This window comes from Canis lupus, chromosome 20, assembly GCF_003254725.2.
Source record: "Canis lupus dingo isolate Sandy chromosome 20, ASM325472v2, whole genome shotgun sequence".
NCBI lineage: Eukaryota > Metazoa > Chordata > Mammalia > Carnivora > Canidae > Canis > Canis lupus.
The window spans coordinates 45,772,963-45,785,759 of NC_064262.1; the positions used below are offsets into that span (position 1 = coordinate 45,772,963).

Sequence of the window (12,797 nt, forward strand, 5' to 3'; positions counted from 1 at the left end):
AGGGTTTGTTTTTGTTTTTTTGGCCTGAAAAACCAGTGGTTTTAGCAAACTTGTACTTATCGGGTGGCGGGCACTGAGGGGGGCACTTGACGGGATGAGCACTGGGTGTTATTCTGTATGTTGGCAAATTGAATACCAATAAAAAATAAATTTATTAAAAAAATAAAAAAATAGGGATCCCTGGGTGGCGCAGCGGTTTAGCGCCTGCCTTTGGCCCAGGGCGCGATCCTGGAGACCTGGGATCGAGTCCCACATCAGGCTCCCGGTGCATGGAGCCTGCTTCTCCCTCTGCCTGTGTCTCTGCCCCCCTCTCTCTCTCTCTGTGTGACTATCATAAATAAATAAAAATTAAAAAAAAAATAAAAAAATAAAAAAACTTGTACTTATCTATTTACTCAAAAATTATATTTTATTTTTAAAAGATTATTTATTTATTTATTTATTTATTTATTTATTTATTTATTCATGATAGACATAGGGGGAGAGAGAGGCAGAGACACAGGCAGAGGGAGAAGCAGGCTCCATGCTGGGAGCCCCACGCGGGACTCGATCCCGGGACTCCAGGATAGCGCCCTGGGCCAAAGGCAGGCGCTAAACCGCTGAGCCACCCAGGGATCCCCAAAAATTATATTTTAAAAATATGAGAGAAACTGGGTTGTCCTACTTTTTAAAAATTTTTAAAGATTTTATTTATTTATTCATGAGAGACACAGAGAGAGAGGCAGAAACACAGGCAGAGGGAGAAGCAAGCTCCATGCGGGGAACCCCATGTGGGACTCGATCTTGGGTCTCCAGGATCACGCCCTGGGCCAAAGGCAGATGCTCAACTGCTGAGCCACCCAGGAGGTCCCCCACTTTTCTAACTCCAGGGCTATTACAGTTTCCCACAAGAAGTTTTACATCTTAACTAATCTGGTGAGAGAAAAAGTTCAGAGACGATATGTTTTTCTTTTCCTGCACATTTTTTTTTCTTGTTGATTTTTGGGAGCTCTTTGTATACCAAGGATGTAGTTTAACCAAGTAGTGTATCTCTTCTTTTACTATTATAGGTGAGATCGTCTGATACATTTTGCAGCTTTTTTTTTTTCCCCGCATGAAGGAAACTAAATATTCATTAAGCCCTTGCTGTTTTACTAAATTGTCGTTTAAATAGCTTTTTTTTAGTTACTTTGAGTTTTTCATATAGTCCTATCATCTGCAAATTAACTTTGCCTTTGTCCTCATTTTTTAAAATTATTTTTTATATATTTTTTAAAGATTTTACTTATTTATTCATGAGAGACAGAGAGAGAGGCAGAGACAGAGGCAGAGAGAGAAGCAGGCTCCATGCAGGGAGCCCGACATGGGACTCGATCTCGGGTCTCCAGGATCACGCCCTAGGCCGAAGGCGACACTATACCGCTGAGCCATGGGGCTGCCCTGTCCTCATTTTTAAATCTCAATTCTTTCTTGTCTAGTTGAATTGACCAGCACTTCCAGACGATGTTAAACCTCTGGGGGAGTTGGGTGGATTCTGTGGGCATCCCCCTCCACCCTCCTGTATTTGGTGGCAGTATTGCCAGTATTTGTTCATTATATTGAGTGCTGTTTTTGGCTTGAGATTCTGCAGTTAAATGAGGGCAATATCTATCATTGCTTATTATTATTTTTTAAAAATTGTATTTATTTTTTGCTTATTGTTTATTGAGGGATATTGAGTAATGGATACTCTACAGTACAAAGTACGATTTTACCCTCTGATTTTGTTTCCTGATGCATGAATATGGCTATTAACAAACTTCCTATCGAACCATCTCTGCATCTTGTGTGAGCCTTCTTAAGATGGATTTTTTTTTCAAAGACTTTAGGTAAGCTCTATACCCAAAGTGGGGCTCGAACTTACAACCCTGACACCAAGAGTTGCATCCTCTACCGACTGAGCCCGCCAGGTGCCCCTTAAGATCTATTTTTTGAAAGTTGCCATTAGAGCTTATAAAAAACTTTAGTTGGTGTTTTTACACCCATGTTGACGTTGACCCTCCACGTGGGTACTTCCATGTATATTCCCACAGTGGCCACTCTCACAGGCCTGGGACAAACATCCTAGTGCACCTGTTACCTGCCCAGCCTCTCTCACTGAGCTCCCTTGGTCACCTCCTTCACAGGCTTCACCTTTGACATCTGGAGGGAGGGTGAGCAGAGCCCAGGACTGATGGTTCTCCTGGGACTCCCACTCCATGACCTCTTCCAGGGTCCAACTCTGGAGTAGTGCCCACGCAGTCCTCACCTGAAATGATCAGGCTATGTCCTTGGCAGGGCAGAGTTCCCACAGACCCTCGTGTGTTTGTTGAATGGCTTGGTGAAGGCTCTCTAGTTTCCTGAGAGCTCAGGTTGTGGCTGGACTAAGTCCTGTCTCTGAATTCTCACCTTCAGTCGCAAGCAAGGCCCAGCACTGACGCTCTCTCCTCCAGGCTGACGTCCAGAGGTATCCCCATTCCCCTCCCACCCTCCGGGCTTCACCGCAACCGGACAGGCTGAAGGCACCGTGTCTGGCTCTGACCCTACCAGCCGGGGGCTCCTGTGTCTTCTTGGAACGTGGCCTTTTTCAGTGTGGGGTAGGTACCACGGAGGGACTGAAGGGGGGGTATTGCTGGGTCACTACTCCTCCCAGACTGACCTTTCTCTCCTGCTCATGCGTTCCCCGTGGCTCTCAGGAACCTGCAAAGAGCCTCCGTATTGTTGTCCAGCCCAAAGGGCAGCCCTGGACACGGGTGGAGGGAAGACAGAGGCTAGACAAGCTGGGCCAGCACAGGTCTTTATTTGAGTTTGGGCATGATGCGAATGAAGAGGATCATGCTGATGAAGATGAAGCAGACGATAATAAGCATGGCCCAGAGCAGCCAGTTGACCGACTTCTGTGTGTGCTGCTCCAGCCGCTCCGATTCGGTCTTCAGCTTCTCCAGGTTCTGGTCAGCCATCTTGAGGGAGTGTGACAGGGTCTGTGGGCGAGGTGGGGAGGTCAACGGGACTGTGGCCAAGTGTGGCCTCTCCCTGCCGCCTGGGGGCAAGTCTGCTCCTCTTGGCCCTTGCTAGTACTATGTTCTCTGCTGGGGGGTCCACGTCTGCCTTCTGTCAAACTTCTATCATCTGAGAGCCCTGGCCACGAGGCCCCTCTGCTGGGGAGCCATCTCTGGTGTCCCCGGGCAGAGGCTAGGAAGTTCCCCCGGCCCTCACACCTGGTTGTCCTTCTTAATGACGCTCTGGGCGGCCAGCGTGTTGCTCTTGAGGCTCCTTGCCAGGCCCAGCATCTCCTCCGCCAGCTTCTCCTGGAGGTCCTGATGCCGCTGCAGGACGACGTCTAGCTCGGCTGCTGACTGTTTCTCATCCCCTGATCTGGGCCCTGCCACCCCGCTGACCTCACACAGAGGTGGACGGGTGGGCAGGAGACAGGGTGGAGGAGTGGGAAGAGACCAACACATTCCCAGGGAGCCCAGAGGTTATGGCTCCAGCCCCTGCCCTGCGTAGGGTTCCGTTTCCCCTTCTTCACTTTGGCTTTTTGGAAGAGCATCCCCAGAAGTGGCTTCTGATCGGTGATTTAGATGCTTGCGGGGGCCTTCATGGTTTGGTGCCTCAGTGGTCCCAGGTTCATCCCGCCCCACCCTCCACCCTCCACCCTTCCCATCCCCGTGCTCCCCCCAAGGGCTGAAGACACTCACATTCTCTTCCTCACATCCAGCTTGGGCTCTGGAAGCAAAAAAGGCCAAGCAGGAAGAAGGAGAAGATTGGTTTCCTGTTTCCCAGCTTCCTGATGGTTGCTTGTGATGTGTCTGCTACTCATCATGTCGTTTCCTGTCTTATCTGCTTCCCAGCGAGCTCCTGATCATGCTTCAAAGCTCTAGCTCAAAAGTCCTCTCTTCTAAGCAGTTTTCCTCACTTCTATTTGGGCTCTCCCAGGCCCCAGGCCCCCTCTGTTGGCTTACCCTTGGCCCTGCGGCCTGGGGGTATCCAGCTTTCTTCCCTCTGGGGGCCAGCTCCTCTGTCCTGGCATCCCCATCAGGCACAGCTAGGTGACACCCCTGGGGCTACACTCCCTGGGCTGTGGGAGACCCCAGGGGAGCCAGGCGCAGGATGTGAGGCAGCGTGACAATTAAGCCTCAAGTCCTGTTTTACTCAGGGTGACTCACCTCCAGCAGAATCCTATGGGAAAAAGGGAGAGCCATGAAGTCACCTGCCTTGTCCTGCACCCCAAACTATCCTTTCTGCTCTCAGACTCTGCCCCCACAACCCCCCGCCGGCAAGTCCCATGACCTCAGGATCTCAGTTTCTTCATATTTTGAAGGGTTTAGCTGATCCACATAAAAGGCTCAAAAAGACACTTGCCGTCCTATTTTGCAGATGGAAAAACTTGTCTATTTGTGGCAAGATGAGATAAAGTCATGTAACTGGCAAACTCATCTGATGCTCTGGGCCAACTCTGGGGTGCCAACTAGACAGGCACCATTTTTGCCTCGGACCAAACTCCTATCCATCTAGCAAAGTCCTGGCTCGGCCTTTCTTGATGGCCCAGGGCAGAGGCTGTTGGGCTCCCTAGTGTCCCTATGCCTGCCAGCATTTTTTGTTCTGGCCACACCCAGGCACTAAACTATCCCTGACCAGAGGGACCAGGGACCAGGGACCAGGGACCAGGGACCAGGGAGGAAGGCAGCCCTACCGTGCCTAGCAGCTCATTCCTCATTTCGCTAGTGTATCGTGCCCGTGACTGCAGATGCACCGTCTTCGTGGCAGGCACCCGCTCCCTGGCTGTGGTTGGTACGCGGCCAGGGGCCAGGAACTGGTTGGCTAGTGCCTTCTCTGAGGCAGAGGTCTGCAGAAGGGGGAAGAGGGGTCACCGGAGGGGCAGGTCCACGGCAGGTGAGTGTGATGAGGGCTGAGGAAGTAGAGCACCCCTGCTCACCAGCTTCTCTGCCTGCAGCATCCCCTTCAGGAAATCCACCTTGCGGGAATATTCATTGATCACCTCAGAGGCTGGTTTGCTGGAAGGTGAGAAGAGGAAAAAGAAAACCTGTCCACTGTCTCTAGTTCCGGGAAGGATCTCAGCAGGGGCTGGAGCCCAGGGATTCCCTGACAGGAGCTGGCCCTGGCCCTGATTCCCATCCCAGATTTGAAGCCCCTGTAGCCACCTGCACTCACCTTGCTTGGGCTTTCAGGGCCTGCAGCATGTCCTCAAGGGCTCCCACGTACTGGGAAGGGAAAGTGGGGGTGTCAGCCTGGTCCCCCATACCCTTCCACTCCTCCCTCTCCTGCCCAAAGGGAGTGCTGTCAGGGCCAACAAGGGGCGGGGCCAGGATGGGGCGGGGCCTAAAGGGGGAGGAGACACGCGCCGAGGGGGCGGGGCCAGATGAACCCTAGGGAATGGGGCGGGCGCTGCAGGTGGACGTGGCGGACCGACCGGAAGGGGCGTGGCCAGAGCGGTTGTTGGGACGGGGGAGCGGGGCCCGGTGTCCGCTACCGCGGAGGCCACCCCCCGGAAGTCAAGCTCCACTTGACAGTGCAGATTTCCCTCACCTTCTCCAGACGCCACTCTTCCGGGTCCCGCTTCTCCGCTGCCATCGCCTCGCAGCGGCACAGCAACCGCACTAGGTTCAGCTCCAGCCTCGACGCTGCCATCATCTCCCGGCCGTACCCTGCCCCTTCCGCCGGCGCCATCTTGGAGAAGGGCGGAAGTGCCCTCTTTGGGCCTCTTCCGGGCGCGTCCGCCACTCGTTCGCTGTTGCGTCTTGGGGGCGGAACTAATGTGTTTTTTGGGGGCGGGGGGGGACTAATGTGTTGTTTTAGGGAGAGGCGCTGTACTGTCCGTATCTACTCGAGACTAGATGGCGTTTTCCCCTCTCAAGCGTCTTAACCCGTCCGGAGGGGTTAAACGGACCCGGTCCATTCGTCGCTCACGCCGTCTCCAGCTCGGTTCTTCCCACGCCGAGCTCTCCCGTACCCCGGCAGCCCTACCCGGTTCTTGCCTGGGTACGGCCTGGGATGCAGGAATCCGAGGCTTAGGGGCCCATCCAGAGTTTACGGTTATGAGCTTCCGGCCCTGACACCGACTCCATCCCCCCCACCGCAGAGGCCCTGAGAAAGTTTATTTTCTGGGCCCGGTTCCTTCTTTGGGAAAGGTACAGTGTGACAAAGCCTGCCTCAAGGGGGGACATTAGCTCTCGGGGTGAGAGGTGGGACAGTCAGACCCTCATGGAGAGAACCCCACCTGGGTCCTCAGGCAGTCAAGGCCCATCCTGTGACCTCCCTGCACCCCTTGGCCTGCGGAGGGCAGGGTAGGGGTTGGAACGTCAGAGGTACTGGAGCTTGGCTGGCAAGCAGCACTCATCCATCTTCCACCCCTGACGTCACCTGTGTCCTGGTCACACCAGTGGGCTTGGTGTCTTCGCAAAATACTATGTAGGAGACTAAACCCAGGGTGAATGAAATAGGGCACTAGAGGCAGCCTGGGCAGGCTCTGAATCCCAGCCCTGCCCCATCCCAAATGTGTGGCCTCGGACAAGCCTCCCAGCTCTTTCTCGTGTGTCACATGGACTAGGGTTCTTCACTGTCCACCCCCCGCCAGCCCCATGGGCCCCACCTGCCAGCAAGTTCCCACAGCTGCCCATCTTACTGCAGACTGGGAGCTGGTCTGAGAGGGGATGGTGGGGGTGGGGATGGGGTGTGTACCTTCTGGCTCTGGTGGGCCCACTGGGAACTGATCTCTTCATAATGAGATGACCCTTTTAGCTGACATTTAAGTCTTAAGTAGGGGTAGGGTGGGTGCTAAAACATGGCAACAGGAGGCAGTCCCCCCACCCCCCGGCCCCATTTCCAGATTAATAAATAAGCACCTCCAGCAAGCACACCACTCCAGAGTGAGGAGTAATGTGAAATTCCAACAGCAGTGTTTGCTGGGGGCGGGGGGTGTCAAGGCAGGTCCTCCCCGACAAGGGACATAGCCCCTTGCCCTGCATCTGTCTTGGCTGAAGCCACAGGGTGGACCACCCCCACCTGCCAGCCCCTCCTCCCCCAACTGACTCTGAACCAGTCTGAGAGGAACTGCACACAAATACCTTTCAGGCACTTTTTATTTTGCACGGCTTGCGGGGCACCCGGGGCACCCACCTCTCATCCCAGACCTGTGGCCATGTGTCTGGGGAGTGAGCCAAGCCTAAGAGAGGGGAAGCCCAACTCCGGAGAGCCCCAGGCTGTCACTGTTGTCCAGTAGGAATGTACAACCTTGCCCTCCCTGCCTGTGAGTGGTCCTGAGTCGCGGCTCCTGTTTGCCACATGGAGTGGGCAGTGTGCCGAGGGCAGCCTCCTCCAGCCTCCTGAGTCCAGGGCATGGTGGACAGAAGAGTGATGGCCACATTCAAGTGTCCCTCGGATGTGAGGTCTGTGGTGCTGCAGGTGGAGGCTGCCTACCACCTTGTGTCCTGACTCCAGCCACCAGCCTTGAACCCCAGAGGGGCCCCAATACTCCTTCCAAGGCATGCCAGCCAGGTGGCTGCCAGCCGGGCAGAGGATGAGTCTGAGAAAGACTTGGGGGCAGTCCTGTGCCCCAAGTGTCCAGATCCCTTGGGCAAGGTCCTGGCCCTCAGACCCTGGGCCCCAAGCCGTCCTCGTGCAGGTCTGGGCCTCTGACGTGTGGCAGCTGTGCAGGCTTTGCTCTGAAGACTCATGTCCGGGTTATAAGGGAGATGCAGGGCGTTAATATAAAAGTTTGTACATACATGTATAAAAAACAATTTGGTCTCTGGTTAAGGCTGTTAACAGTTTAAAGTTATGTAAACCACGCACAAAGAAACAGTTACCATAAAAACAAAAAAAGAGGTGGGGGATGCCAATGCCAGGCTGCCCACCATGATTTGGTGATCTGAGTGGGCGCGTCTATATGATGTGGGTAGGCTGAGCCTTGGGTGGCCTCTCCCTGCTTAGGACTCTGCAACTGGGGCTAGTGCCCACCTCACATTGTCTTGGAGTTTTTCATTTGGGATCCTTCTCAGCCAGATGCTGGCTCTTCAGCTCAGTGACCAGCTCTGGCACTGGGTGGCCCTCAGCCGTTGGCCTGGCCCGAAGTGGGGGGCAGGCAGTAGGTTGGGGGGTCTGAGTACCTCCGCTTGGCCCCAGGAAGCCGGCTGTCCTCATCCAGGGGCTCCCGGATGCCCTGCACGGGCAGGTGAGTGCTGGGTGTGATATACACAGAGTGTACCTGGTCCGGGCGGCGGGCAGGCGGCTCTCGGCGCCTCACTGGGGCAGCAGCCTCCTGGGCACCCGGTGCCCGGCCAGGGAGGTGGGAGGGCAGGCCGGGTGGGAGCTTGATGTTGGTTGTGGGCATGATGGGGGTCCGCCGGGGGGTCTTCACTCTGACCGTCACGAAGGACGACGGCCTTCGTCGTGGAGGGGCGGCTGCCACGGGGAGGGGGCTCAGGGCAGGCGCGCCGGGGCTGGGGAGAGCAGGCGCGGGGGGCCCTTTTGAGAGACAGACGGCAGGGTTACTGCAGCTTCGGGGCCAGGAGACGGACCCTTGCCCCAGGGCCTGCCGGTGGTGAACATGGGAAGGAGCAAAGCAGACGCTGCCTTAATACTGACCTTCGGAGGCCCCCCGCCCGGCCCGCTCTTCCAACAGGCTCTCAGTGCTGGCTGACGTTTCAGAGTCCAGGTTTTCCTCATCGGAGCCCCGAGGGTCCAGCTCCGGCAGCCGATAGGTGATGTCCTCCCTGGGGGTGGGGGGAGGGTGTCACGGTGTCCAAGGCTGTTCCCAGGGTCAAAGACCACCCAACAATAGTGCCAGGCCAGCTGGGGACAGAATAGGAACTTCCTGGTCCTGGGTGGGAGGCCCTGCCCTTAGTACCCATCCCCAAATCCCCAAATCACATCTGGCCCAGAGAAACTCCGAGGAGCAATGTGTCAGGCTGCTGAGGGAAGCCATCCACCTCGCCTATACTCAGCTAGTGATATGTTTTTGCCTCAGGGCCTTTGCAAGTGCTATTCCCTCTGCCCGGAGTCCTCTACCCTGTTCCTAGGACTGGGGTGGCCAGGTGGCCCAGGTCACACCTGTTCTACTGGCATAATGGTAGTGGCAGCCCTACTCACACATCTTGACCAGATGACAGATTCGTTGTTTACCCTAGTTAAGACCAACTTCAAGACAAAGTTTGGGCATTATCCCTCTGCTGCCCCTTCTTTTCCTGTGGACCACGTGGCTTCCCATGGTCAAGCATGGGGTTTAAACAGAGCCCTAGGCTGCACTTTAGGACAGTAGCACCCCATGAGGGAGGTACTGGATGACGGGAAGGAGTCTAGCCCGTCAGCCTCCTAACAGCCAGGTCTGCTCTGCAGAGGGGCCTGGGGATGGGGGCCAGATGGCACAGCTGAGGGCAGAAAGGGGGCAGAGACACTTGCTTCTCCTCTTTGATGGACTGTATCCGCTCAATGAGGATCTCCTTCTCACGGTCCTCATCACCGCTGGGCACTTCTTCTTCTGGCAGCACCCCCAGCTCCTCCAGGCTGCCAGCACTGCTTCCTCGGGCCTTGGGGCTCTTGATCTACAACAGAGAAGTGGCAGGTCTGGCTGGCCCCTCTGGGTGGGTGGGGCCGGTGCTCTCGGGAGGGGAGAGTCGGGTGTGAACAACTCTGGGAGAGGTTAGTTCTGATGTGGAAGGTGGGTTTAGTGAGGCTGCTCCAAGGATCACATGGGGGCCGAGTGGCTGGTGCTCGGCTGATTAGTCATCCTCCGCACAGGTGGTCATCAGCAGTGGGCCTCCCCCAGCATGCACTTCCAGAAGGTTAGCACGTGCTCGGTCTATCCTATGAGACCATGGGCACGGAGGGAACCCAGCATGCACCGCACCCGGAGTCATGCAGGGTGGGCCCACGGAACATGTACATACCAGGACCCCCTCATAGGGAGACGAGAACCCCAGTTTGAGAGGCCATGGCTGGGGAAGAGACGAACAGAGGGTAACCACCCAGGGCCACGACCACCACCCAGGCATGTCACGGGCACCGAGCCACATCTGACTTTAGGGACAAGGACAGGGCCCTCCCAGGGGAATCAGGACCTGCCCCCCAAGCCCCCACCCCCACCGTATGGCCACTTTCCCCGGAGGTGTGGGTGGAAGATGATGTGAACATCACCAAGTGGATGACAGGTCCCCTGCTGCCCTTTGAGGGCTGGTTGGCAAGAGGCTGAGCGAAGAAGGCGGTCATTGAGCTGAGTTGGGGAACTGGCCCCCAACCGTGCTCCCATGAGGCCCCTGGCAGGAAGCCTTGTGGCCAAGGGTGGGCTGGGAGCTCAAGGGGTGGAAAAGTGAGACCTCGCCCCACCGCCCCAGCCAGGCCCCTGGCCATGCCCACCCAGCGTGCTTACAGCGTTCTGTCGCAGGAGGGAGAGCCTGCGGAAGGCGATGCTCTCCGCAGCTTCCAGCTGGTTAATCTCCTCCATCTTCACCTTGTACTTCCTCATCTGTTCTTTGATCAGCATCTCCACGCAGCTGCAGAGAAGGGGACTCAGTTACTGCCCCCAGGATGGTGGTGTTGGGGCCCGGGGTCTAGAGAGGCCCTAGCTGGAGACCCAGACAGAGGCCACACAGGGCCGCAGACACAGCCGTGGGCAGTGGCCCTCATCTCCATGCCAGCTCACTGTGTGACCTCGTGTGGCTTGCGCCACCTTTCCGAGCCTGAGTCCCTGTCTCGACAAGGCTCCTGGTTTGAAGGAAGAAGTCTAGCACCCTGGATCAAAGTGAACCAATCCCTCACAGTCATCCTGCCTCACGCAGGAGTATGAACAGGGAGCCTGGGTGATCGGTTGCAGCGGCTGCAGGCACTGAGCCCCCGGGGGCTCCAGCAGGTGCACTGTGAGTGCTAAGGGTGTGCGGCGGCTCAGCCCAGAGAGGCAGTCACAATTCAGATTTTCCATCATCACACCCACATAAGAAAAAATGGGAGCAAAGAATGTGCTGGAAGAGGCTGGAAGCAAATCTGTCACCACCACGCCGCTACCCGGGTAGTGTCAGGGCCGCACAAGAAACCACCTAGGGTGACGGGTTCTTCTTTTTACAACTTGAAGCCTGAATAATGTCCCATTAGTCTGACGACTTCCTTCTGAGTTCTTCTGAAGAACTCTTTGAAAACTTTTGAAGACGACGCAGGGGGCAGAAGGGACCCCCAGACAGCTGTTTCTTTCCTGACAGTTCTCACTGCTGCCAGAGGCCAAGAACATGGGGCTTTACTGTCTGCCCCGCACCCTGTGACTGGAGAGGAGGGCTTCCTCCTTTTTCCCCGAGTTCTTCAGCCTCAAACACACTTGGCAGTGATGCCCTGGCCGCTGAAGGAGACATGGGGTGGGGAGCCCCGGCACCTAGCACTCACGTGGTGACCTTGAGGACGTCCTTCATGCTGGTCAGTGGGTCTGAGTTGTCCGGGCAGCGCAGGAGGCAGGGTGCAAAGATGATGGCTAGAGCGCTGGGTGACATACGGTTCACGTCTTCAAGCAGGGCCACCCTGCGTGGTGAGCGGCAGTTAGGGGTGGCCAGGAAGCTCCTGGACCGAGGCCGGAGCCCTGGGGTTGTGGCACCACACCCTGGAGCTGGGAGAGGGGGCACGAGAGGCACCACAGAAGAGTCTGGGGGCCCCCCCACCCGAGGGACCCAGGGAACACTGCAGCGGGGCTCTTGATGGGGACCCCCACCCCAGGGAGAGCAGGCAGCAGGCACTTGCTTGACGAGGTGGAAGATGAGCCGCTCCAGGGAGTTGTGGTTGGCCTCAGGCAGGTGCTCCAGGACGGCGTAGATGGCGGCCAGCTGCTCCTGCTTCTCTGGCAGCTCTAGGAGGGCCCAGCGCGTCAGCTCCCTGTGGGCCTGGCCCTGACACGTTCCCAGGGTGCCCGGGAGCCTCCCACTGAGTGGGGGCTGGGCTGGGTGTGTGACAAGATGCAGAGCCCCACAGGGGTCCTGGCCCTGCCCCAGGCTAGGCACCTGCGCCTCTCCGACCGGCCACAGTGAGCACCTGTGGTTCGAACCCCGACCCTGCCCACCTGCGCACCCTCGCTGCTGCCGAGACTCACCTACGGCTCGGAGGAAGTCGCCGTACTGGGCAAAAGTCATGAGGGGCTCGGGCAGCTCTCGAAGCCACTGTTTGAGCACGCCGGTGATGGCATGGATGGGGAAGTTCTCCAGCTTGACGGCCGCGGGGTCTGTGGGAAGGCCAGGGCGGGGCTGGTGAGGACAGGCAGGGGGGCCGTGCCCGCGCGCCCACGGTGCCCACCCACCCTTGACACCCACCTGTCTGCAGTGCCTGTCTTAGCTCCCGAGTGCGGTTGGCGGCGCCTGACTTGCGGTAGAGGCCCTCGGTGTATAGGCCATGCATCTCCACATGTTCTAGAAGCTTCTCCAGCACGATGGGCACTGAGGCCTTGTCACTGGTCAGGCTGTCCACGCACACGCCGAAGTGGCCTGGCTCGGCACCGGGCTCGCTCTGCAACACCAGAGGTGGGGTCAGGCCTCCCGTGTGGGCTCCATCCCTCCCTGCAGGCTGCTGGGGGTGGCTGCCTGGGAAGGTGAGCTTGTTGATCGCCGGGCAGGGGTTCCCCACAGCTCCCTCAGGGCAGATGGTCCTGCTCCTGCTGCAGCCCCAGTGCTTGGGACCCTCCTCCCTTGTGCTTCCCTCCCTCTGGAGGAGGGAGGAGCAGGGCTGGAGGTCTGAGATGCACACAGAAGCCCAGTCCTGTCTCGGGGGACTTCAGGGGTCTCTGACAGAGCCAGAGTGTGCTCTGCTGACACCAGACC

The 12,797-nt window shown here is 57.1% G+C and overlaps 2 protein-coding genes and 1 long non-coding RNA gene across 9 annotated transcripts in view; 1 reads left to right on the plus strand and 2 right to left on the minus strand.

The window, feature by feature from the left end:
- The first annotated feature begins 655 nt into the window (after nt 1-655).
- Nucleotides 656-2,951, plus strand: LOC118351591 (uncharacterized). The gene is made up of 2 exons (XR_004807246.2): nt 656-2,594; nt 2,694-2,951. It is a non-coding gene; the product is annotated as an uncharacterized LOC118351591 (long non-coding RNA).
- USE1 (unconventional SNARE in the ER 1) lies at nt 2,779-5,711 on the minus strand. The gene is made up of 8 exons (XM_025457956.3): nt 5,545-5,711; nt 5,170-5,219; nt 4,934-5,012; nt 4,691-4,843; nt 4,164-4,176; nt 3,696-3,723; nt 3,216-3,390; nt 2,779-2,978 (listed from the first exon to the last, which is right to left on the minus strand). Exons 1-8 carry the CDS (start codon nt 5,683-5,685, stop codon nt 2,796-2,798), a joined length of 822 nt encoding a protein of 273 aa, XP_025313741.1. The 5' UTR covers nt 5,686-5,711; the 3' UTR covers nt 2,779-2,795.
- A 1,368-nt stretch (nt 5,712-7,079) lies between these two features.
- Nucleotides 7,080-12,797, minus strand: part of MYO9B (myosin IXB) — an 89,272-nt gene continuing 83,554 nt past the window's right edge. For 4 of the 7 annotated variants that reach the window (XM_049098412.1, XM_049098411.1, XM_049098409.1 and 1 more), the window contains 9 exons: nt 12,294-12,486; nt 12,077-12,205; nt 11,731-11,836; nt 11,383-11,514; nt 10,382-10,505; nt 9,903-9,950; nt 9,411-9,557; nt 8,602-8,725; nt 7,080-8,481 (listed from right to left, as the gene is read on the minus strand). In XM_049098412.1, coding sequence (XP_048954369.1) covers nt 8,066-8,481; nt 8,602-8,725; nt 9,411-9,557; nt 9,903-9,950; nt 10,382-10,505; nt 11,383-11,514; nt 11,731-11,836; nt 12,077-12,205; nt 12,294-12,486 — 1,419 coding nt within the window. In that variant the 3' untranslated portion in view covers nt 7,080-8,065. Of the gene's footprint in view, nt 8,482-8,601; nt 8,730-9,410; nt 9,558-9,902; nt 9,951-10,381; nt 10,506-11,382; nt 11,515-11,730; nt 11,837-12,076; nt 12,206-12,293; nt 12,487-12,797 lie in introns of all 7 variants that reach the window. The other 3 variants (XM_049098413.1, XM_049098407.1, XM_049098410.1) reach the window with 2 other exon arrangements.

What these genes read in the sequence shown, in the direction of transcription:
- USE1 (XM_025457956.3), bottom strand. Translation starts at nt 5,685, where the DNA reads ATGGCGCCGGCGGAAGGGGCAGGGTACGGCCGGGAGATGATGGCAGCG. An exon ending in AAGAGTGGCGTCTGGAGAAG is followed by an intron (nt 5,220 to 5,544) that starts GTGAGGGAAATC and finishes TTCCCTTCCCAG; the next exon opens with TACGTGGGAGCCCTTGAGGA. An exon ending in GCCCTGAAAGCCCAAGCAAG is followed by an intron (nt 5,013 to 5,169) that starts GTGAGTGCAGGT and finishes CTCACCTTCCAG; the next exon opens with CAAACCAGCCTCTGAGGTGA.